Source organism: Melozone crissalis, unplaced genomic scaffold (genome assembly GCF_028551555.1).
Source record: "Melozone crissalis strain CALT ecotype California unplaced genomic scaffold, PUWL_Pcris_2 ptg000041l_1, whole genome shotgun sequence".
In the NCBI taxonomy this organism is placed as follows: Eukaryota; Metazoa; Chordata; class Aves; order Passeriformes; family Passerellidae; genus Melozone; species Melozone crissalis.
The window spans coordinates 9,352,712-9,374,900 of NW_026535819.1; the positions used below are offsets into that span (position 1 = coordinate 9,352,712).

The 22,189-nt window shown below is 48.5% G+C and overlaps 1 protein-coding gene across 6 annotated transcripts in view; it reads right to left on the minus strand.

Annotated features, from left to right (window-relative positions):
- Positions 1-22,189, minus strand: part of CACNA1B (calcium voltage-gated channel subunit alpha1 B) — a 313,833-nt gene that overhangs the window by 196,249 nt on the left and 95,395 nt on the right. For all 6 annotated transcript variants that reach the window (XM_054284411.1, XM_054284410.1, XM_054284409.1 and 3 more), the window contains exon 4: positions 1,623-1,714. In XM_054284411.1, coding sequence (XP_054140386.1) covers positions 1,623-1,714 — 92 coding nt within the window. The remainder of the gene's footprint in view (positions 1-1,622; positions 1,715-22,189) is intronic.

The window sequence follows — 22,189 nt, forward strand, 5'->3', positions numbered from 1 at the left end:
CCCTGCAGCTGCCCTGGTGGCCTGCCCTGAGGGCTGGGGGGCAAAGGATCATGCTTGTCTTGCCACTTTGTACAGTACCAGTGAGATGGAGATGGGCACAGACATTTAAAAAAGCAGCAAGATCTCTGACAGGAAAAACACCTAGGGAATAAAAGGGAAGAATATTCTGTGTTTGTGGGTGGTTGCACATCAAGGTTATGCATTTATTACAGGGAAAAAAAACCTATAAAATATTCAGGTTTCACCACATCACTAAAAACCTGAGAGCAATTATTGTGAGGAGGTGTGCTGGTCCAGGACACATCCCCAGGTAGAACGTGTGTCCCACAGCAGTTCAGGGACAGCTCTGAGGGGCCACCTCACTTCTGTGACAGCCTCAGGCTGTCATTGCCACACCTTGCACAGCCAAAAAGTCCAGGGAAAAACATCCAGCACCATCTCCTTGTTGGAGATCCTGCTAACAAATGCCACCTTTCCAAGGATCTGTCCTGGCTGGCCCTGCCCATGAATGGAACCTGATTTCAGGAATTGTTGGTGCTGTCTTGCCCCCAAGTGAATCCAGAGAACACCAGAGCATCCCACAGTGCTGCAGCTCCTTCCAGCAGCTCCTGCTGGAGGGTACAAACCTCTCTGTTCCACATCCAGGAATGAAAGAGCTCCTGGAAGTGATCCCTGCTGGGGACAGAGCAGCTGTGGCTGTGATAGAAAAAGGCAGAAAGCCACGATGTGAGCACTGGGATGGTTTCAGGGCATGATGCAGCTCCTCACTCAGCATTCAGACCCCTCAGATTCACACATTAAATGCATAAATCAGTAGGCAAGGCCAGATCCCACCTGCTCTTTCCCTTTATTTTCTCCCTGTAACTGTCATATTTTCTGGAAAAATCCCTTGCCCAGGATTTTCTCCTGGGAAGCTGAGAAGCCTCAGAGAAAAATGAAAACAGTATTATCTCATTTGCTTCTCCTGTGTTTTGCTGCTTTGAAATGTGGTTGGAGATTGTTTATCCAACATGTGAATTGTTTTGACTTAATGACCAATCACAGTCCAGCTGTGTCAGGGTTCTGGAAGGAGTCATGAGATTCATTATTATCTTTTAGCCTTCTGTCTGTATCCTTTCTCTATTCTTTAGTATAGTTTTAGTATAGCATTCTTTTATATAATATAGCAACATAAAGTAATAAATTAGCCTTTTAAGAACATGGAGTCAGATTCTCAATTCCTCCTCCATCTGGGAGACCCCGAAAATACCACAAATGGTGACCCCATCTCCCCCTTACTAAAAGGGTCAGATGCCAGCTCAGGATGCTCAGCTGATCAAAACCATCAGAAGATCCAAGCTGAAAAGCCTGAAAGCTACAAAATTCAGCTCTCAGGTCTGCTCTCCCCAGAGAATTCCTTCACCCCCAAAGACAAAAGGGTGCTTGGACAAATCCCTGCCCCTCACCTACAGATTTGGGAGCTGAAATCAGCACAAAATGGGATGAGAAACAACCAGACCCTGCCAGGGGCAGGAGCAACCAACCCCAAAGAGGCAGGGGGAGAAAATATTGCTGAGAAAAGCAGTAACACCCCAAACCTACAGAGCCCTTGGGCTGGGACACAAGGTGGGCAGGACACTCACTTGGGATTCCTGACACAAGCTTCAGGGGCCGCAGCACCCGCACGGCTCGCAGGGTCCGCAGGTCAAAATCAGTCCCAGCTGTGGCCAGAATCCTGCAGGGAAACAGGAAAAACAATCCAGATTAAATGCAAATTCATCTTTCCAAGCATGGCTAAGTGTGGTGTAAAATCAGCAAATATCAGAGGTGCTTTAAACAAAATTACAGATTAAATTCAAATTCCTCTTTCTAAAGCATGGCTAAGTGTGGTGTAGAACCAGCAAATATTGGAGGTCCTTAAAAAACATATAAAACCAGATTAAATGCAAATTCCTCTTTCCCCAAAGCATGGCTAAGTGTGGTGTACAACCAGCAAATATTGGAGCTGCTTTAAACAAGAAATCCAGATTAAATGCAAATTCCTCTTTCCAAAGCATGGCTAAGTGTGGTGTTGTGGGATTCACATTCTCTGAACCTGAGAGAAGCAATTGAGATAAGAATTGTTTTGATCATTGTTTTCTCTGCTTCTCTCAGGTTCAGAGAATGTGAATCCCACATGGTGTAAAGCCAGCAAATATTGGAGCTGCTTTAAACAAAAAAATCCAGATTAAATGCAAATTCTTCTTTCCAAAGTGTGGCTAAGTGTGGTGTACAACCAGCAAATACTGGAGCTGCTTAAAGAAAAAATTCAGATTAAATTCAAATTCCTCTGTCCAAAGCATGGCTAAGTTTGGTGTAAGATCAGCAAATATTGGAGCTGCTTTAAAAAAAATAAAACCAGATTAAATGCAAATTCCTCTTTCCAAAACCTGGCTAAGTGTGCTATAGAACCAGCAAATATTGGAGCTGCTTTAAACAAGAAATCCAAATTAAATGCAAATTCCTCTTTCCAAAGCATGGCTAAGTCTGGTGTAGAACCAACAAATATTGGAGCTGCTTAAAAAATATAGATATAACCAGATTAAATGCAAATTCCTCTTTCCAAAGCATGGCTAAGTGTGGTATAGAACCAGCAAATATTGGAGCTGCTTTAAACTCTGTGATAACATTGTGGATTGTGTTCAGTGAAAGGAATGAATTCCCACAAACTGCAGGGCTACTGTAGGAAAATCCCCAATCTCTGCCTGTTTGTGAGGCCACTGGACATCATCAGGCACTAAAGAGCTGCACCCTGTGCCCCAGGAAAGCACAAAAAGGAGACAGAGAGAGGGAGCTGAATCCCTCAGTTATGCTGGAAATTACCTGCCAGAACTTCCCATAATAAATCCACAAATCCCTCAGTTTGATATCTGCTGTTTCCCAACACCTGAAGCAGCTTCTGCTCAGAGTTTCTTCTCTGTGTGCAAAATAATTTTTGTTCAGAGGAGAAGATGCAGAGAGCAGGGTGTGGGTCTGACACACCATGAAATCCAGCCCCCAAAGCAGAAGGGGTCCTAAAAATGTGATGTTCTGCACAGAAAATGAAATGGATTCCCTGGTTTAGGGCACAGCAAGGGAAGGAATATTGTCCCAGTGTCCACAAGTGACAATGATAAGTCACAAAGCCAGCTCAGCCCCACAGCACAGCTACCTTCACCAATTCCTGCAGCATTTCTGGGATGCTCCAGCAAAAAACCTTCTCTATTTGGGCCTGTGCTCATCTAAAGGTGGGGTTTCATGATCCTGGGGGGCTTTTCCAACCTAAACAACTCTGATTGTAACCCAAGCCAAGCCCAAACCCTCCCACCAGCCTCCATCCTCTGCACCACTCCCAGTGACCATCAGAATCTGGCCCTCTTCCCTCACTTTCCTGATAACAGAAACCCTTTTTCTTCAGTTTCCTGATAACAGGAGCCCTTTTTTCCTCATTTTCTTGACACCAGGAGCTCTTTTTTCCCATTTTCATGCTAACAGGAGCCATTTTCCTCTGTTTCTTGATAACAGGAGCCCTTTCGCCTCAGTTTCTTAATATCAGGAACCCTTTTTCCTCAATTTCTTGACACTAGGAGCCCTTTCTGATTAGTTTCTCACTGACAAGAACCCTTCTTGCTCATTTTTTTTTTTTGTAACAGCCTTTTACCCTCCATTTCTTAAAAACAGGAGCCCATTTTCCTCAGTTTCTTGACACCATAAGCCCTTTTTGCTCAGTGTTTTTATAACAGGAGCCCTTTTTCCTCACTTTCCTGATAACAGAAACCCCTTTTCCTGAGATTTTTGATAACAAGAGCCCTTTATCCTCACTTTCCTGATAACAGGAACCCTTTTCCCTCAGTTTCTTGATAACAGGAGCCCTTGCTCCTGAGTGTCTTCATAACAGGAGCCTTCTTTCCTTGCTTTCCTGATAAGAGGAGCCCTTTTTCCTCAGCTTTTTGATGACAGGACCCCTTTTCCTCAGTTTCCTGCTAATAGGAGACTTTTTTTGCAGTTTCTTGACAGCAGGCTGCAGAGCATTCAGCAGTGCTCAGCCATCATGAACCAGCCCAAGGAAAAGCAGAGTTTTCTGAAGCAGCTGCACCATTGCACTCAGAGCTGTGCAGGATGTGGCCGTGGCAGTGCAGGGAGCACTCCCAGAATAAATCCCTGTCCTTACCTCAGGGAAGAGCAGGCTCAGCATTGCTGGGCGGAAAGGGCCAGACTCCAGCAGCAGGAGGTGCTGGAGATCAGGAAAAAAACCTGCTGGGATCTTGGATGGCAGGAGGCAGAAGCCAGCCAGGACCTGAGGAGCCGAGTATTTATTCTATAGGACACCTGTTCCCACATTTTCACGACCTTAAAATTCCCATGACATCAGCTCATGTATGCAGTTGGAGCACGAGCAACAGGAGACAATTTAAACCAAGCAGCAGCACATGCAGAGCCTTTAATCCAATCTTCTGCACCCAGGCCAGTGATTTCATCCTCTGCTCCCTTCCTCCATCCTCACAGCTTAATTGCTCACTTATGGACCTGTGCAGTGTGGGAATAAACCAGGGAGGAGATAATCCTGAATATCTACCCTGGGAGATGCTCCCAACAACACAATCAGTATAAGCTGAGCTAGGAATGATAAGATATAAAATGTGGATAATATTCTGGGAATAAGAAACATATAGGATGGATAGTTTCTGGGAATAAGAAATATATAGGATGTATAATTTTTGAGAATAAGAAAAGTATAGGATGGATAGTTTCTGAGAATAAGAAATGTATAGGATGTACAGTTTCTGGGAATAAGAAATGTATAGGATGGATTGTCTCTGGGAGCCCTCAACACAGGAATAATGTGCTCTGACTCCATGATTTAGAAGGATGAACAATTGATTTATTAAGCTATATTATATTGCACTGATACTCTACTATAACTATACTAAAGAGATACTAAAGAAAAACCCATGACTGTCTGCAGAGACAGCCAGGACACAGCTTTGACCCAATTGGCCAAGGAATCAAAGCAACCCTCACTGGTGTCCAATTAACAAATCACTTTGGGTAAACAATCTCCATAACACATTCCCCATGTGCCAAACAACAGGAGGAGCAAATAGAGATAAGAATTGTTTTCTCTTCTTCTCTGAGCTTCTCACTGCCTTCCCCAGGAAAAGTCCTGGGAAAGAGTATTGTATTTGCAAGGAGTGCCCCAACCAAGGCAGGAATGATGAATCTGACTCCATGTTCTCACAAGGCTAATTTATTACTTTATTGTACTATATTATATTAAAGAATATTATCCTATCCTATCCTATCCTATCCTATCCTATCCTATCCTATCCTATCCTATCCTATACTATACTATACTATACTAAAGGATACAGAAAGGATACTTACAGAATGCTAAAAAGATAATAATGAAAACTCGTGACTCTTTCCAGAGTCCTGACACAGTTTGGCCCTGATTGGCCAAAGAGTGAAAACAACTCCCAGCAGAATGCAATGGAGCAATCACCTGTGGGTGAACAATCTCCAAACACATTGCACATGAGCAGGAGGATGAGGCAGAGCTGGGAGAGCCCAGGCTGGGCATCCAGCACTGAGCTGCATCCTGCAGCCGCTGGCATCCCCTGCCCACCCCAGCCAGGCTGTACCAGCACTGGAACCAGGGCACAGGGGGCCCTGAGGCTTTCAAAAAGTGTTGAGGTGTCAGCATCCCTGCCAGGAGCCCTCAGGATGCCAGGAAGGACCCGGGAGCAGCAGCTGGAGCACAACAAAGCAGCTCAGGAGGGAACTGTGCCAGGGTGGAGATGGTGCCTGTGCCCCTACAGAACCAAAGCTCATTTACAGGATTCCTAAAGTGCCTGGGAACACATCCTAGTGAGGGGGAGAACTTAATTAACATCATCTGGGGCATTTGCCAAAGTGCCACCTTTGTTTTACTTTTTCTCTCTGAAAGCTCATGAAAGCCACTGTGAGTTAGGTCAGGAGGAGTGGGAAATCATCCTTAAAAAGAAGAGGAATGGAGAGATCAAAGGAGCCAGCTGACAGGCACATCCCAAACTCCTGCTGGAGCATCCCTGGCTGCACAGCCAACAGCTGAGAACAAAGCAGAGGTGGTGGGGACCCAGTGCCAGAAGAGGAATCGGTTGGGAAAAGCAAAAACAAAAAGAAAAAAATCAGATTTTAGGTGATAAATGGCTTGATCTGCTGCCATTTCTGTGGCTCAGTGGGTTGCACAGAAACACAGAGATTGGATGTGTTTGGGATGTTGCCTTGGATTGCAGTTCCAAGGGCTTAAGTGCAAAAAAATCAATTCCTCTGTGGAAGTTGTGGCAAATTCCTCTTTTTTTGTGATGGCCAAACACCAAACCTTTCTTATTCTTGTGCTGCTGAGGAGGGGCTGGGCACCCACCCTGCCATCCCTGGGGGCTCAGGACATTGGCACTCACTCCCCAATTTCACCATCCCTTGGTTAAATGCTGCTTTTCTCTGTCTCTCCTCCAGTAAGGAGCCCTGACTGACAGCTCTTCCCAGAGACAGCCCAGCTGTGGGATAAATGCTTGATAACTTTGATTCCAGCAACGCCTGGAATAAATTATGAAAGCAGCTTGTTCCTCTGGGTATAAAAGAAAGCAAAGAATGAAGGGAAAGTTCCTTCCCTGAACATTCTGATACCATAAATAATTAGCAATCCCTTCCTGTAAGGGGCTGGGAGCTCAGGATTGGTTTGTTCTGGTTCAGCAAAACCCTGGCTGCCATGAATATCCTCAGTGAAGCTCTGAGCAAGGAAAATACCTTGGAATTCCTTTAGGTTTTGCCCCAGTGCTCCAAATCCTGAGGTTGGATTGGGGAAAAGCAAATCCTGTTCCTCAGGGTCATCCCCACCTTGCCTGAGAGGCATGAATGCTTCCCATGGGATCTCACCACTGGATAACACTGAGCAGGAATCACTGCAATAACTTGTGGGTATTTTAATGTAACCTTGCTAATTTTTATAAATTCTAGCTCTAGAAATAACCCCAAAATCTCTGATAGAGAAAAAACTCAGGTAAATCATCCCCATTCCCTAAACCTGACTTTGATTTTCCCCATTCCCTAAATCTGAATTTGAGCTCTCCCCTTCTCTAAACCTGACTTGGAGCACCCCCAGTCCCTAAACCTGACTTTAAACAACCCAATTCCCAAATCCTGACTGAGCACCAATGGTTAACAAGCCCCAGTGACCCCTGGGAATAGGATCCAGTGGGAAACCCAAAATAACTAACTTCATGAAGATTGGCTGAGTAGTTTATGGTGTTTCCCCATCTGTAGGTCACCTGCAGGCTGATTGTCACCTCTGTCCTTCCCAATGTCCCCTCTGCTGCCCACAGGCTGGAGAAGGAATTGGGAACAGAAACATTGCACCATTCTGGCCCTGAATTCCAGCAGACAGGCAGCACCTGGAGGTGCCACAATCTCTGGCCCTTTGTGCCACCAGGGCACCCCAGCCCCGTTTCCCTGAAGGTTCCCAGTGGATCACAAAGGTTTGGAGAGGACGAAGCCCACAGGGAGAAACCCCCAGCTGCACCCAGGGAGGGCTGCAGGAGGTGCAGGGAGGGTCCTGGGGCTCTGTCTGCTCAGAGCCCCTCAGCTGCTGATGCTTCAGCTTTTAGCTTTCCTATTTTTCACATTCTGTGCTGCTTTACTGTGTGGGTCTGGGTTTCATATGAGGGGATGGTGAGCTCTGTGCACAGAGCAGGGAGACAAAACAATTCCTGCTCCAGCTGGGCACCAAGGACAAATGATCCAAATCTCAGCCCCAAGAGCACAAACACCGAGGGCTGGAGAGAGAAAAACAAGCAGGGTGGGACTGCATGGGCTAAAGCTGGAATGGGACAATGAACTGCAAGATGCAAATGGAGCAGAACTGATCAAAGGGAGAGACCCCGTGCCCGGCTGTGCATTTTGGGGCCATTTTGGTTCATCTTGGGTGCAGCCCTGGCTGGGCTCTTGCGCTGCCCAAGGTGGATCCATTGAGGAGATGCTTTGAATAAATCCCTGCTTTATTCTTTATTTCTGTCCAGTCTCTGTTCTGGCTCAGCCTGCACAAGGCATCACTGTAGGGCACAGCAGCACCAGCCGTTGTCACTCTTCTGCCACTCGCACGCAGCCTGAGGACACTGCTTGGTGTCACTGAGGGATGTGGCCTGGCAGATTACCCTCAGGTCAGCACGGGCACCCAGCCAAGGCGTGCCCGTGGCCATGCCCAGGGATGTGGCTGTCACTCTGCCCAGCTGGCTGGTGCCAGGCCTGTGGTGGCAGCGCTGGCAGTGCCACAGCCCCGAGCGGGGACACACAGTGTCAGAGGAGTTGGAAAGGTGCCCTTTTCCACTAGGTTTGATTTCACAGCTGTGAGCTTCATCTTGACTACCAAAGGCACAGAGGGGAGCCCAGGCCTGGGCTGATAAGTCAATGGGAGGTGCTAATTGCAGCATTTAATTTATGGCAGTGCCAGGTTCAGCTGGTGGCTCTGTCACTCGGCCCTGGTGACTCCCCACCAGCTGTCCTGTCCCTGCCACACAAAGGGCCCAGCTTGGCAGGGCTCTGCCTCTCCTTTGGATCATGAACACCAGGCCTCAGCATCCCAACAGACCCTGCATATTCCCTCTGATCCTGCTCCTGACCTCCACATGGACAGCTCCAGGGACAGACCCCACCCTTTCCTCCCAGCAGAGCACCTCGGGCTGGTCCCCTGTCCTGGATTGCCAAATTGTATTCTAGTCATCATCTGTATGGCTGTTGGCTTCTGTTCGTGGGCAGGTTTCTTTATCTCTTCCACACCCAATCCTCTCTCAGGCGAGACATCTGCTGATAATGGGCCATTGAATGTCCCTGCATGGCTGATAAGAACTACAGCATCCCACTGGGAGATGTGAGCCCAGAGGGAGGAGCCAAGCATTCCTACCCAGATATAATCCAGAGGTTTTTGAGACACCAGCACAGCTTCTCCACTGGATTCCTGGAACAGCTGCCCAGGGATGAGGTGGAGTCTCCCTCTCTGGAGACATCCCAAACCCACCTGGACACATCCCTGTGTCACCTGCTGCAGGTGACCCTGCCTTGGCTTGGCCTGGATGATCTCCAGAGATCCCTTCCAACCCCATCTGTTCTGGGATTCTGTGATTCCCTGGTCTCACCCCAAACAGGTGCATTTCTGAGCCAGCATTACATTCACCACCAGCCTCCAGCAGTGCCCAGATGTGAACACAAACTCCCTCCTCCTTCTTCTGCTCTGCATGGCAGAAATGCTCTCAAGTCCTGGGAGGAGACAGAGCAAAACAGGAGCAGAATCCTCTCCCCAGGGCACTTCAAACTCACTTTTGTGGGTGTAATTCCTGAGCCAGGCTCCAGGGAGAAGCCGGGGAGGGAGCGTGTCTGGAGCCAGCCCCTCCACTGCTACAGCCAGCCAGGCAGGGAGGGCCACTCAAATCCACCAAAGGAGGATTTGCAGGGCTTGGATTGTGCCCAGGATGAAGGGAGATGTTCTGATGATGAGGCAGCTGCTCAAAGAAGTCCTTGTTGCTGCTAAGCAGGAGAGACAGGGACATGCAGCACTGCAGAGTGGCAAAGGAGGCTCGTTTGCAATCAGCACTGACAGCTGGCAGGGAAATGCACATGGCCAAAACCATCCCAGGGAGCTCACGCTGGGAAAACAGTGCAGAGGAGTTAAAAGCACCCTGCACTTCACTGGGGAGCAGAAAGTAGGTCACACCTTGAGCCTCACCCACTAACAGCACAGAGGAGAGGAGCTGCTGGCTGTCTTTGGGAATGGCCATCCCAGAATGTCACTGCAGAGGTCCCAAGGGCAGGAGCTGGGAGCAGAAAGCATTTCCTGGAGAGTTCTGGTGCCACCTGGCCCACGGTCAAGACATGAAGGGTTTTGTCTCAGTAGCAGACAAGATTCTTCAAGGGGAATTTCTGGATCAGCAAAATGTTTCAAGTATTTTTACTTTAGGGGATGTAAATGAGAGAGCAACAGAACAACATTTGGGGATTGTTTCATTTGTCAAGTTCTGAAATGAAGCATTCCCAGCTTTAAATACATTTTCCTTTTTAGTGGAAGCAATTCTTGTCAAGCCTGCAAATAGTTTTGCCTTGATTTAATGCTGCCATTTTCCCAAAAAATACAAACTCCTGAGCCCTGTGTGAGTGAAAAACGTCACCCAAACCAAACCCTGCCCTTCAGAGCTGTGCCAGGAATGCTGGAGGAGCAGAGCTGTGCTCTCCACGAGCTGCAAGCACAAAGCAAAGGGCACGGGCCAGCTGGTGGGTGGATGGGGGATGGATTTTCCTGCCAGGTGGGCTAACAGGGCAGCACAGACTGCAGGAGGAGAGAGCTCTGAGTCACCAGAACACATCCCAACCCTCCTTCCTCCAGGAGCACGGAGGAGAAGCTCCTTGCCAGGCTGCCCTGGGAGCTGTGACGAGGGCTGTGTTATTTGGAGGCACAGCCACCTCACCCTCTGCACCTGGCCAGCCCCCAGGAGGAGCTGCCTCTGAGCTGGGCAGGAAATGTCAGCACTAGCACATCCCATCAGAGCTGGGACAGCAAAACAAAACGGGTGGGAAGAAGAGCTCAGCCTTCCCCCTGGTGCCAGGAGAGGGAGGGGAGCAGCAGCCAGGAGGGGAAGGAAAACACCTGGCAATGCTGGGCACATCAGCCAGGAGGGAATGGAAACACCTGGAAGTGCTGGGCACATCAGAGAGGGGAAGGAAACACCTGGAAGTGCTGGGCACATCAGAGAGGGGAAGGAAAACACCTGGCAATGCTGGGCACATCAGCCAGGAGAGGAAGGAACACCTGGCAGTGCTGGGCACATCAGAGAGGGGAAGGAAAACACCTGGCAGTGCTGGGCACATCAGCCAAAGAGGGAAAAGGAAACACCTGCCAGTGCTGGGCACATCAACCAGAGAGGGGAAGGAAACACCTGGCAGTGCTGAGCACATCAGCCAGGAGGGAAGGGACATGTTGTGGCCTGTGACTCTTTTCTGGCCCCTGCACCATCACAGCAAGCAGGCCTGGCTGGGTAATAATTAGCATAGACTCCATGTATTTCACAGAAGGCTGATTAATAGTCTTTATTAAGGAGCCCATTGCTCTTTTATAGACAGGTATGATACAGGTGGACTTGATTGCTCCTCCAATCTGAACACGATCACCATTGGCCAATTAAGAAACCATCCCTTGGTGAGCAAACCTCCATACACATTCCACATGTTCACAACAGGTGCAGCAGGTGGAGATAAGAATTATTCCTCTTTCTTTTCTCTGATCCTCTCACAGCCTTCTCCAGGACAATGCCTGGGAGAGTTTGTGTTTCTCTCTGTGGCCAGAGAGCTGCTGCCACACTGCACTGAGGGGTTTTCCCCACACAGCCACAGCTGAAGCAAGCACTGGATTCAAGAGGGCTGGGGGATGTCCCAGTGCAGCCCTCCCTCCCCAAATACTGCTGGGGTGGGCAGATAATGAGAAAAAATCAACATTCCTGCAGAGTGAGAGCTAAAAACATAACAAAATTAATGGGAAAGCAGAGGGTGGCCAGGGAGGTGATTCCTGCTGCCACATTTGCACTGTTTGCTGCTCTCCCCCCAGCCTCAGGGCACACCCACAATGGATCATCAGCATCCATCAGCAAAATGGATCATCAGGGCACACCTGTGCCCTTCACCAGTGAGAGCCCCAAACCCACCAGGATTCGGCCAAGGTGGAGAACCTCAGCAGGATGTCAAACATTCCTGGCCTTGCTTTCCTGCAGCATCACAAAATATCAGCAAACCAGGGGTCCCCCGGTGCCATCAGCACCCCAGCACCTCTGCTCCTGCCTGCATTCGGGGTGCTCAGCCTGCATGGATGGGCCTGTGGGGACATGTGGGACACCCGGGAGGGACATGGCACACCCTGGAGATGTGTGACACCCAGGGAGGGACATGGGACATCTAGGGAATCACATGGGACAGACAAGGAATGACATGGGGCATCCAGGGAGGGACATGGGACACCCAGGAGATGTGTGACATCCAAGGAGGAACATGGGACAGACAAGGAATGAGATGGGACACCCAGGGAGGAACATGGGACATCCAGGAAGGGACATGAGGCACCCAAGGTGGGACATGGGACATCTAGGGAGGGATGTGGGACACCCAGGGAGGGACATGGGACATCCAGGAAGGGACATGAGGCACCCAAGGTGGGACATGGGACATCTAGGGAGGGATGTGGGACACCCAGGGAGGGACATGGGACATCCAGGGATGACTTCAACCATGGATAGAAACCAACACCAGGCTCCAGAGGGGCAGGAGCAGGGTTTGTTGCTGTCCCCCTGTGGATGTTGAATGGCTCCAATCTCTCCTCAAAGGCTCTGAGGAACCACCCTGAGGGCATCACCAATGCCATCCTCTCTAGCTGCCCCCTGGGTCTTCCCAGGACAGCTGGGGCAAGGGAGGGGAGCTGGAGTAGGGTTCAGCAAGAGAAGAGAGCTGCACTGCACCCATTGCTGGCAGGGTCCCCAAAGGAAACTCCTCTAACAGAGCAATTCCAGAGAAAGCAAAGCTTGGGATGGCACCAGGCCCCTCTCCCTACCTCCTCACTGGGGAGGGAGCTGCTTCTGAGCCGGGACCCTTTGTCTCCATGGGGAGAGGTCTCTGGGGAGCCTTTCCCAATGAGTGCCTGAGCAGGAACAGGTTTGATATTCCTCAAACACCAGATTTGATATTCCTCCAACACCTCCTGTCCCAACCTGCTGCCCCAAGATCCCAAATCCCAGCGTTATTCCACCTACCCCTCACTCAGCCATCCCGGGGTGCCAGTGCTCACACAGGGAGGCAGCCTTAAATCAACAAGGCTGCACTAAAACTCAGGAAATCCTTAAAAAAAAATAACATTTAAATTCTCTCTTTGCCTTGTGCCTCTTGCCTCTCCTCAGCTTTTGGAGGCAGCTGGGGTCAGGTTTTCAAGCTTTCTCCACAAGCCACAAAAATACAGATTTTTCAAGTAAAATCGGAAATTCTCCACTTGCCACAAGGATTAAAATAATGCCTCAGATCTCCTAATCTGACTTGCACTGTAATATTTCTTTTTTTAATACGCACCTTATTGCCCCTCAAGGGATATAATTATTCCTCTTTCCCTGTTTTGTTGTTTTATTTTTGGCCAGAACTCTCACACCAAACATGCAGTGTTGTTCTAAGGAAAGCACAGTTTGCCAAGACATCTAAAATATTGTGTATTCCCTCCATCTGCTTCTCCTAAATAAACCCAGGGCCTTATCTAATATAATGAGTAGCTGTTGGCAATAATTTCATAGCCATCTGTACCGTGCTTTAAACCTGTTGCAAGCTGGGCTGTGGACAGGGAAAAGTCGGAATTTATTCCTTCAGCATCAAAATCAGAAATTGTAACTCCCCCCCTTCTGTTTTTTAGGATAATTTAGCCATGACAGCTCCCATGCTGGGTGCTTGGGGAGCAGTATTTCATGAATGTAGCAAATAAATCTCTTTTTTCCCCCTGTTTTTTTGTAGATAAAAGTCGAGTTCTACAGCTGAGAAGGTCAGAGCTGTTCCAGGTGGGTGCTACCTCCAGGAGCTGGGTCTGCCACCACCACATGAGATCCTTCACACCCCCTCAGGCCCTGCTGGGGATCACCAGCCCAGAAAATTTCATTATTTAATTTAAAAAATCTCTTCTGGCTTCACTCACCTGCAAGAACCACAGCCTGCAAGGCTGGAAAAGACCTTAAAATTCATCCAGAGCCACCCCTGCCATGGCAGGGACACCTCCCACTGTCCCAGGTGCTACAAGCCCTGTCCAGCCTGGCCTTGGGCACTGCCAGGGATCCAGGGGCAGCTCTTGTATTTGCAGGGAATGCCCCAACAAAGGCATCAGAAGGCTAATTTATTACTTTATGATACTATATTATATTAAAGAATACTATACTAAACTAAACTAAAGAATACTTTAATAAACTAAAGAAAGGATGCTTACAGAATGCTAAAAAGATAATAATGAAAACTCCTGACTCTCTCCAGAGTCCTGACACAGCTTGGCCCTGATTGGCCAAAGAGTGAAAACAACTCCCAGCAGAATGCAATGGAACAATCACCTGTGGGTAAACAATGACCACAAGGATCACCTCAGCACCAACACAGCCCATGCCCATGGTCACCCTCTCCCTGGGCATTGGTTTGCCCCTCCTGCTTTCCTCCTTTTCCACCCCATTTTTCTCCACCTTCCCCATCCCTCCTCCCCCAGCACAGCATCATCCCCTTCCCAAAGCCAGCAGGGGCTCACAGACCCTCCCTGGGCAGCAACCACAGAATGACAAAGTGCCTCAAGCTGGAAGGGACCACTGGAGGTCATCAAACAAAATCTGAAAGAGGGGAAATTCAGAGAGACATAGGAAGTAATTGTTCCCTGTGAGGGTGGGCAGGCCCTGGCACAGGGTGCCCAGAGCAGCTGTGACTGCCCCTGGATCCCTGGCAGTGCCCAAGGCCAGGCTGGGCAGGGCTGGGAGCAGCCTGGGACAGTGGGAGGTGTCCCTGCCATGGCAGGGGTGGCACTGGGTGGGATTTAAGGTCCTTCCAACCCAAACATTCCCTAATCCAATCCCACCTCCTGCCCAGCAGGGTCCCTGGAGCTGTCACCCAGGACTGTGGCCAGATGGGGTTTGGATACTTCCAGGGAAGGGGCTCCAAACCTCCCTGAGCTCCTGCTCCAGGGAATGAAAGGGACAATGCAGTGGGCAGGTGGCACCTCAGGGGCCAGAGCGATGCCACTGGCATGGGGAAGTGACATCTTAATAGCAGGAGAGGGGAATGTGTTCAATTAATTGGCTGTTCAGATAACAGAGGCTCCTGCTCTCCACTGGGCTGTTACCAAGCCTGGAATTGCTGCAGATAAAAGCCTGGCAGCATTTTCATCATAAACTCCACATTTCTGGGCTGTGTATCCCAGCCCTTAAAAAAAATCCATGCTGTGGGCAGAAATCTGCCATCCCAGCTCCCAGTGCAGCAGCAAATGTTTGTGTTTTCCAAATCTCCAGAGCAGTCCCGTGGGGCAGAGATGGAAGCTGCAGTTTTCCAAGGTTTCAAAGCCCAGGCAGGGAGGTTTTTCCGAGTGCTGCAGCCTCCTGAAACACAGGAACACAGCAGGGATAACCCCAGGTGTGGGGCTGATGTGCTGCTGCTGATGTGCTGCAGCCTTTTCTCCTCTCATCACAAATTCAAACCTGAATTTATGGAGCAGGAGAGGCAGATCCACGGGGGATTTCTCAGGCAGCTGCAGGAGAGGAGCAGCCCGTGGCCCACAGAGCTCTGTGACAAGGAGAACATCGCGCTGAGGGCTTTGGGATGCCGGCCAACAGCATCAGATGCTCGCTGTTGATGCAGCCCATTGCTGTGAAATGGTCCAGAAAACCCCCCCAGCTCTTGTGCAGCCGAGTTAAGTGTTGTGTTCAGAGCTAAAGCAGCCCAGGCTTAGCCCTACAGCCAACAGAGGAGAGCACAGGCCGGGAAAAGAAACCCAGAGCAGGGCTGGCACTCCCTGGGGTCCTGAATGGGCAGGCTGGGTCCAGCAAGGAGGGCTCTAAGAACTGATGAGTTTAATTGTCTGTGAGACGAGTCACTGCTCCACTCCACACTGCTGTTTCCTCTCTTAAATACACTGCATTTTCCATTCTAAATTTTAAATACTATTCAAATACACTGCATTTTCCGCTCTAAAATTCAAATACTATTAAAATATACTGCATTTTCCATTCTAAAATTAAAATACTATTAAAATATACTGTATTTTCCATTCTAAATTTTAAATACTATTCAAATACACTGCATTTTCCACTCTAAAATTCAAATACTATTAAAATATGCTGCATTTTCCATTCTAAAATTAAAATACTATTCAAATACATGGCATTTTCCACTCTAGAATTAAAATACACTGTATTTTCCACTCTAAAACACACTGGTCTTGCTTAAACTGGGATTTTTTGTGAGGAGACACTTTGTGTTTGACTGGGTTTAAATCTCAGTTTAATTGTCTGTGAGATAAGTCGCTGTTCCACTCCACACTGCTGTTTCCTCTCTAAAATACACTGCATTTTCCACTCTAAAATTAAAATATCATTTAAATACACTGCATTTTCCACTCTAAATTAAAATACACTGCATTTTCCACTCTAAAATTAAAATACTATTAAAATACAATGTGTTTTCCTCTAAAACACACTGGTCTTGTTTTAACTGGGCTTTTTAGGGAGGAGACACTTTGTGCTTAAATCTCAGTTTAATCATCTGTGAGACAAGTGACTGCTCCACTCCGTGCTGCTGTTTCCTCTCTAAAGTACACTGCATTTTCTACTCTAAAATTAAAACACACTGCATTTTCCACTCTAAAATTCAAATACTACGAAAACACGCCGCATTTTCCACTCTAAAATTCAAATACTATTAAAATACATTGCATTTTCCACTCTAAAATTTAAAATACTATTAAAATGCACTGCATTTTCCACTCTAAAATTTAAAATACTATTAAAATACGCTGCATTTTTCCATTCTAAAACACACTGGTCTTGCTAAAACTGGGCTTTTTAGGGAGGAGATGCTTCGTGTTTGACTGGGTTTAAATCTCAGTTTAATCACCTGTGAGACAAGTCACTGTTGTACTCTGTGCTCCTCTCTAAAATGCACTGCATTTTCCACTCTAAAATTAAAACACTATTAAAATACACTGCATTTTCCACTCTAGAATTAAAATACTATTCAAATACACTGCATTTTCCACTCTAGAATTGAAATATACTATATTTTTCACTCTAAAACACACTGGTCTTGCTAAAACTGGGATTTTTAGGGAGGAGACACTTGGTGTTTGACTGTGTTTAAATCTCAGGTGGGTGGCAGTGCCCAGCTCCGGTCTGTGCCCCATCAGCCCCTCTCCACAACCCCAGCTGATTCTGCTCTCCGGGCACAAATGTGCCCCAGAGGGGCATCCCTGGGGCACAGGGAAGGAGCCGGGAGCACTTTTCCAGCCGTATTTTCCAGCCATTATGATAATTGTGCTTTGCAGGAGCAGCACACCGTCTGGACAGCCGGCAAGGTGCGGGAGGATCAGCGTGCTTCCCAGAGCGAGCGATTCTGACATTTGCAGAGTCATCTCCTTCCCTCCACTCGGGATCCGGAGCCTTTCCCTCCCCCCGTAGCCCTGGAAACAGCAGCAGGAGGATGGAGCAGCTCCAGGTGTGCCCTGAGCCTGCCAGGGACACTGGGGCACCTTTGTCCTCCCCCTGTCCATTGGGGGAAAATCTTTACCTGGGGAATTCTTGGGAATGCTGTGTGGGGAAAAGCCCTATCAGAACCCAGGATATTCCTCTGGCTGCCCTGGAGGATTCGAGATCCTGGCAGGGGCTCAGAGACCTTGGCACAGAGTCACAAACACCTGAGACTTTGATTTTAGCCCATGGAAACAATTACCAACTTTGTGGGAAGATTTACAAGCCACAAGGGTTTGGATAGAATGATAGTGAATTTTTCACTGGGTGGAAATGTAGAATTTTGGGGGTTTTAGAATGGGGGTTCAAGAGGCAAGATGGAGGAATCTGAGCATGTTCTTTCTCCTTCGTGTTCTTGTCCTCCATCTTCTGCTGTGATGGTGATTGTCACAGACACATTTTATGAAAAATCTTTTCATTAGGATCTTTTCTTTTGAGAAGCTCAGAGGACTCAGGAACAAAATGTAAACAATGGTCATCTGCTGCTGTGGAATGCAACAGTGCATCTGTGATTAGTCTTATGTAGGTGCTTCTAATTAATGGCCAATCACAGTCAGCTGGCTCAGACTTTCTGGTCAATCACAAGATTTTATTATCATTCCATTCCTTTCCTTTCAAGCCTTCTGATGAAATCCTTTCTTCTATTCTTTTCATATAGTTTTAATATAATATATACATCATAAAATAATAAATCAGCCTTCTAAAACATAGAGTCAAAATTCTCATCTCTTCTCTCGTCCTGAAACCTCTGTGAACATCACCACAGGTGACACTTCTGGATTGGTTTAGAGTAGAGACAGACTGCCTAACATAGGTGATAGATACTGGAAAATTACTGTAAATCAAGTACAGGTAGTTCTCAGTATAAAAAGGTAACACTGCCCTGAGGGTGGTCAGTGTGCCACAACCCAACCTGCTGGACAGACCTCAGCAGGTCAGAAAAAGAATACTATAGATAAGAAAAAATAAACAACCTCGAGAAGCAGAACTGATGCATCCTGACTTCTTCTTCAGTCTCAGGGCTGGGGAAAAGAGACTTTCTAACACCTCGGGGTGATCTCGACCACAGAGACCCCATCAGTCCCAGGGACAAAGAAGGGGTTGGAGAGGGGTTTCTGTGAGCACAGGGGCTCCCTGAACTGCTGTCTTGCAAAGTACAATAAAGATATCAGTGCAAGTGGAAGGAAGATCAGGTTGCACCACTGGTAATTCCTGCATCCAGCTGCAGGGTACAGGGCTGGGATGAGGAGGGAGGGCTGGGGAGACACCAGCACCTAAAAACAGCCAAGTCCTACAAAAAGTCAACTCCTTCCCTCCAGCTTGTTTGGAGGCCTTCACAACTCGTTCTGCCTTGTGCCTGTCTGATTGCTTTGCCCAGATTCCCTGGAGCAGCTCAGAGCTCAGGCCAGACACCTCTGCAGTGTCCAGTGCCAGCACAGGGACACTGCCACCATGCCCAGGCTCTGAGAGGAACAGCACCAAGCAGGGACAGAACACTGCAGCCTCTATTCCAGCATGAGGAGCTGCCCTGGCAACATGCAGAAGGAAACACTGAATTCCAGAAGGGTTTGGGTTGGATGGAATGATAAAGTCCAGCTCATTCCGTGGGCAGGGACACCTCCCACTGTCCCAGGCTGCTCCCAGCCCTGCCCAGCCTGGCCTTGGGCACTGCCAGGGATCCAGGGGCAGCCACAGCTGCTCTGGGCACCCTGTGCCAGGGCCTGCCCACCCTCACAGGGAACAATTCCTAATTCTCAATATCCCACCTAAATTTCCTTTCTTTCATAGATTGTTGTGGGTTGGAAAGGACCTTAAAACTCATCTCATTCCAACCCCTTCCCAGGGCCAAGAACACCTTCCAGGTCACTCAGGTAAGTGACATCTCTGTGGCAAAAATTCCAGCAAACCAAGAAGTGTTGTTTGTTCTTAGAAAAAGCACTCAAAGAAAGCTGGAGAAAGTATTTTTTTTTTTCCCACCAAAAATGTTTGTTTTCAGGGAAACATCAATTTCAGTTTTCCAGTGGGAAATAACAAAACATTTTGGTTTCGCTTGAAGTTCAAATATGACTTTAGATTTTATTTTTATTTGGTTGCTTTTAACTGCAGCAATATTGTAAAGCAGGCTGAAAGCAGCATTTCCACTTAAAATCAGGCTGAAACCTCCCAGGGGAAATCTCTACCTTCTAAACCAAAAATTTTTGGAATGAGGATTATTCCTCCACTCTTTCTCAGTAAGGAAAAACGTGGATTTCTGGGTGACCAAAACTGGAGGGGAAAAGTGTCACCCTAAGCTGTCTCATCACCCCTTCCCATTGGGGTGGGGTTGAAAGTTTGGGATGGAGAGAGTTTGGTGCTTCCAGCTCACCTTGAGAGCCACAAGCAGAGGTGGGGACAGCAGGACCCTCCTGAGGGGTCCCCAGCCACCAGTGCCACTCCCGTTCTCCTGGCTCAGGGAATCCCACTCACCTTTCAGCTGTGACAGCTCTGTGACTGATGGCACTGTGATATTTACTGCTTGTCACAGCAGCCTCCAGCACATCACACTCTTGGCAGGAGAGGGAACTCCTTCAGCTCCTTGCAGCTCGTGGAAAAGTGATGGATTTATGGTGGCCCTTCCCTTGTCACATTCCCCCAGAGCCTGGCATGGAGGGGAAAGGAAAAGGGGAAAAGGAAAGGGGAAAAGGAAAAAAAAGGGGAAATAAGGGGGAAAAAAAGGGAAAAGAAAGGGAAAGGGGAAAGGAAAAAAAAGGGGAAATAAGGGGGAAAGAAAGGGAAGGGAGGGGAAGGGAAAAGGGGAAAGGAAAAGGGGAAGGAAGTGGGAAAGGAAGTGGGAAAGGAAAAGGAAAAGGGAAAGGGGAAAGGAAGAGGAAAAGGAAAAGGAAAAGGAAAAGGAAAAGGAAAAGGAAAAGGAAGAAGGCTCCAGATGCAAACACTGAGAAAGGGAAGAGGCTCCAGGGGGATTGAATCAAAGGAAGGTGGGCAATGAATCAATGGGATCAAGCAGGATCCACCCCAGAGGGACTTGGCAAGACACATCCTTCTCCTGGAGCAGGTCCTGGGGATGTGCAGGATGCAGAGCTCCAGCACAGGAGGAAGGTCAGGCTGTGGGAGGGGGAGAAAGGGAAGGAGCAGAGAGGAGGGAGGCTGGAGGGTGCCAAGCACCATCAATGCCACAGCCTTGCCAAGAGCTGGAGGGACAAAGCTGACACCTGGGGTTTGCAGGTGACAAAAGTTACTGGCTGGGATAGAGCCAGGATTTGGATTTTATCTCAGAGATGGCCTTTCTTCAGGGAAAACAAAATTAAAAGAGCATTTAAGCCTGGAAGTTCCCCAAACCTGCTCTGGAGCTTCTCAGATGGAATGAGCAGGTTTTGAGGGACACATTTCCCCCCTTTCCTTTAACCCAGCTGCAGTGGGACACTCAGTCATGGTGTCCCATCACTGCTGTCCCACCCTGCCCATGGCACCCTATCCCCTCTTTCACAAGGGATGCTGAATCCTGGAGTATCCTGGACTTTGCTGTCCCAGCCCTCAGCGCCTCCCCTCATCCTTCCATGCCCTCATTCCAGTAAAATCCCTCAAATGGACCTGCCAGCATGGATGTCTCCCCATCCCCAGCACCTCCTGCATTCTGAGCACAAGCTCTGCAAAGACCAAGCTGAGGAGCCCAAACTGAGGAGAAAACTGAAGGCACCAAACTCATTAAAGTAAAGAGTGCCCTGGGGCAGGATTTGTAACAGCTCTGCACAGAAAGGAGAGGCTGAATGTGCACACACAGCTACATCAAACCCCTGCAAGCCACAGCTGAGTGCAGGAGTTAAACCTGCAGCTTCTCCCTGTCCCAGTTGCAGGAGGGAAGAGTTTCTTCCCTTTCATTTTCCTCTCTCTCCTCTTGTCTCCCTTGTTACACGAATGAGGCAGCAGAATTTTAGCGGCTTTAATGTTCTGCAAAAGCTCAGAGCAAACAGGACTGCTGTGACCTTTGCAGTGCTCTGTAATTCCAGCAGCTGCACAAACCCCTTCCCTCCCCAGGGACAGGGGACAGCCAGGAAAAGCCCCTTGTTGCTCAGAGGAAAGCAGCCATGGGATTTTCCTGCTGGGAGAAGGAGATGCCCCCCCACCATCAGCATTTGTAGGGGTCAGCCAAGAGGGAATACTGGGAATGACCAAGGGCTGGATGCAGGAGGCTCTCAGCAGTCCCTGCCCAGGTGGGACCAAGGTGGGGAAAACGAGGGCACAGCACCCCAGGAAGCTCCCAGGGATGGAGTTTTGTGCTTCCAGGGGGATGAAAGCAATGGGAAACACTTCAGTGCTGCTAAAGGGGAGAGGGATGCCAGCCCTTCCCACAGCACAGAGAACAGGTTCCCTTTGGGAAATGGAGATGCACTGAAGTCCTGAGCCTTACACAGAACCACCAAGCCCAGCCAAGACCCAATCCCAAGCCCAGCTTTCCCCTGCAGCTCTGCCTTCTGTTTTCCTCCTTTGCTGCCCCATTCCCCTCGGATGGCACCACTACAAAACCCACCCTGCTCACAGGCTGCTGCACCTCCCTCCCAGCTGCTTAAAATCACAAAGAGCTTCTCCCCCTGCTCCTTCCTCTTGCTCAATCCCCCTCTCTCCCTTTAACCTGAAATCCCCTCCAAGCAAGCAGAGAAAACAGCCCTGGCTACCACAGGCAAGCAATAACCCAGGAAATTTTAATCCCTGCCTGTGATTGTACAGAGAACACAGAGTGAGATAAAAGGCTCACCAGCCCTGGCATTATTATATTAGAAAGGTAATTATCTCTTCTGCCACCTGACTTTGGGCTGTCTTCATATAATGAAGTTTGCAGCTCGTGTTTGCAGCCACAGGAGTACCAGAGCCTTGCTAGAAACATGAGAGAGAAT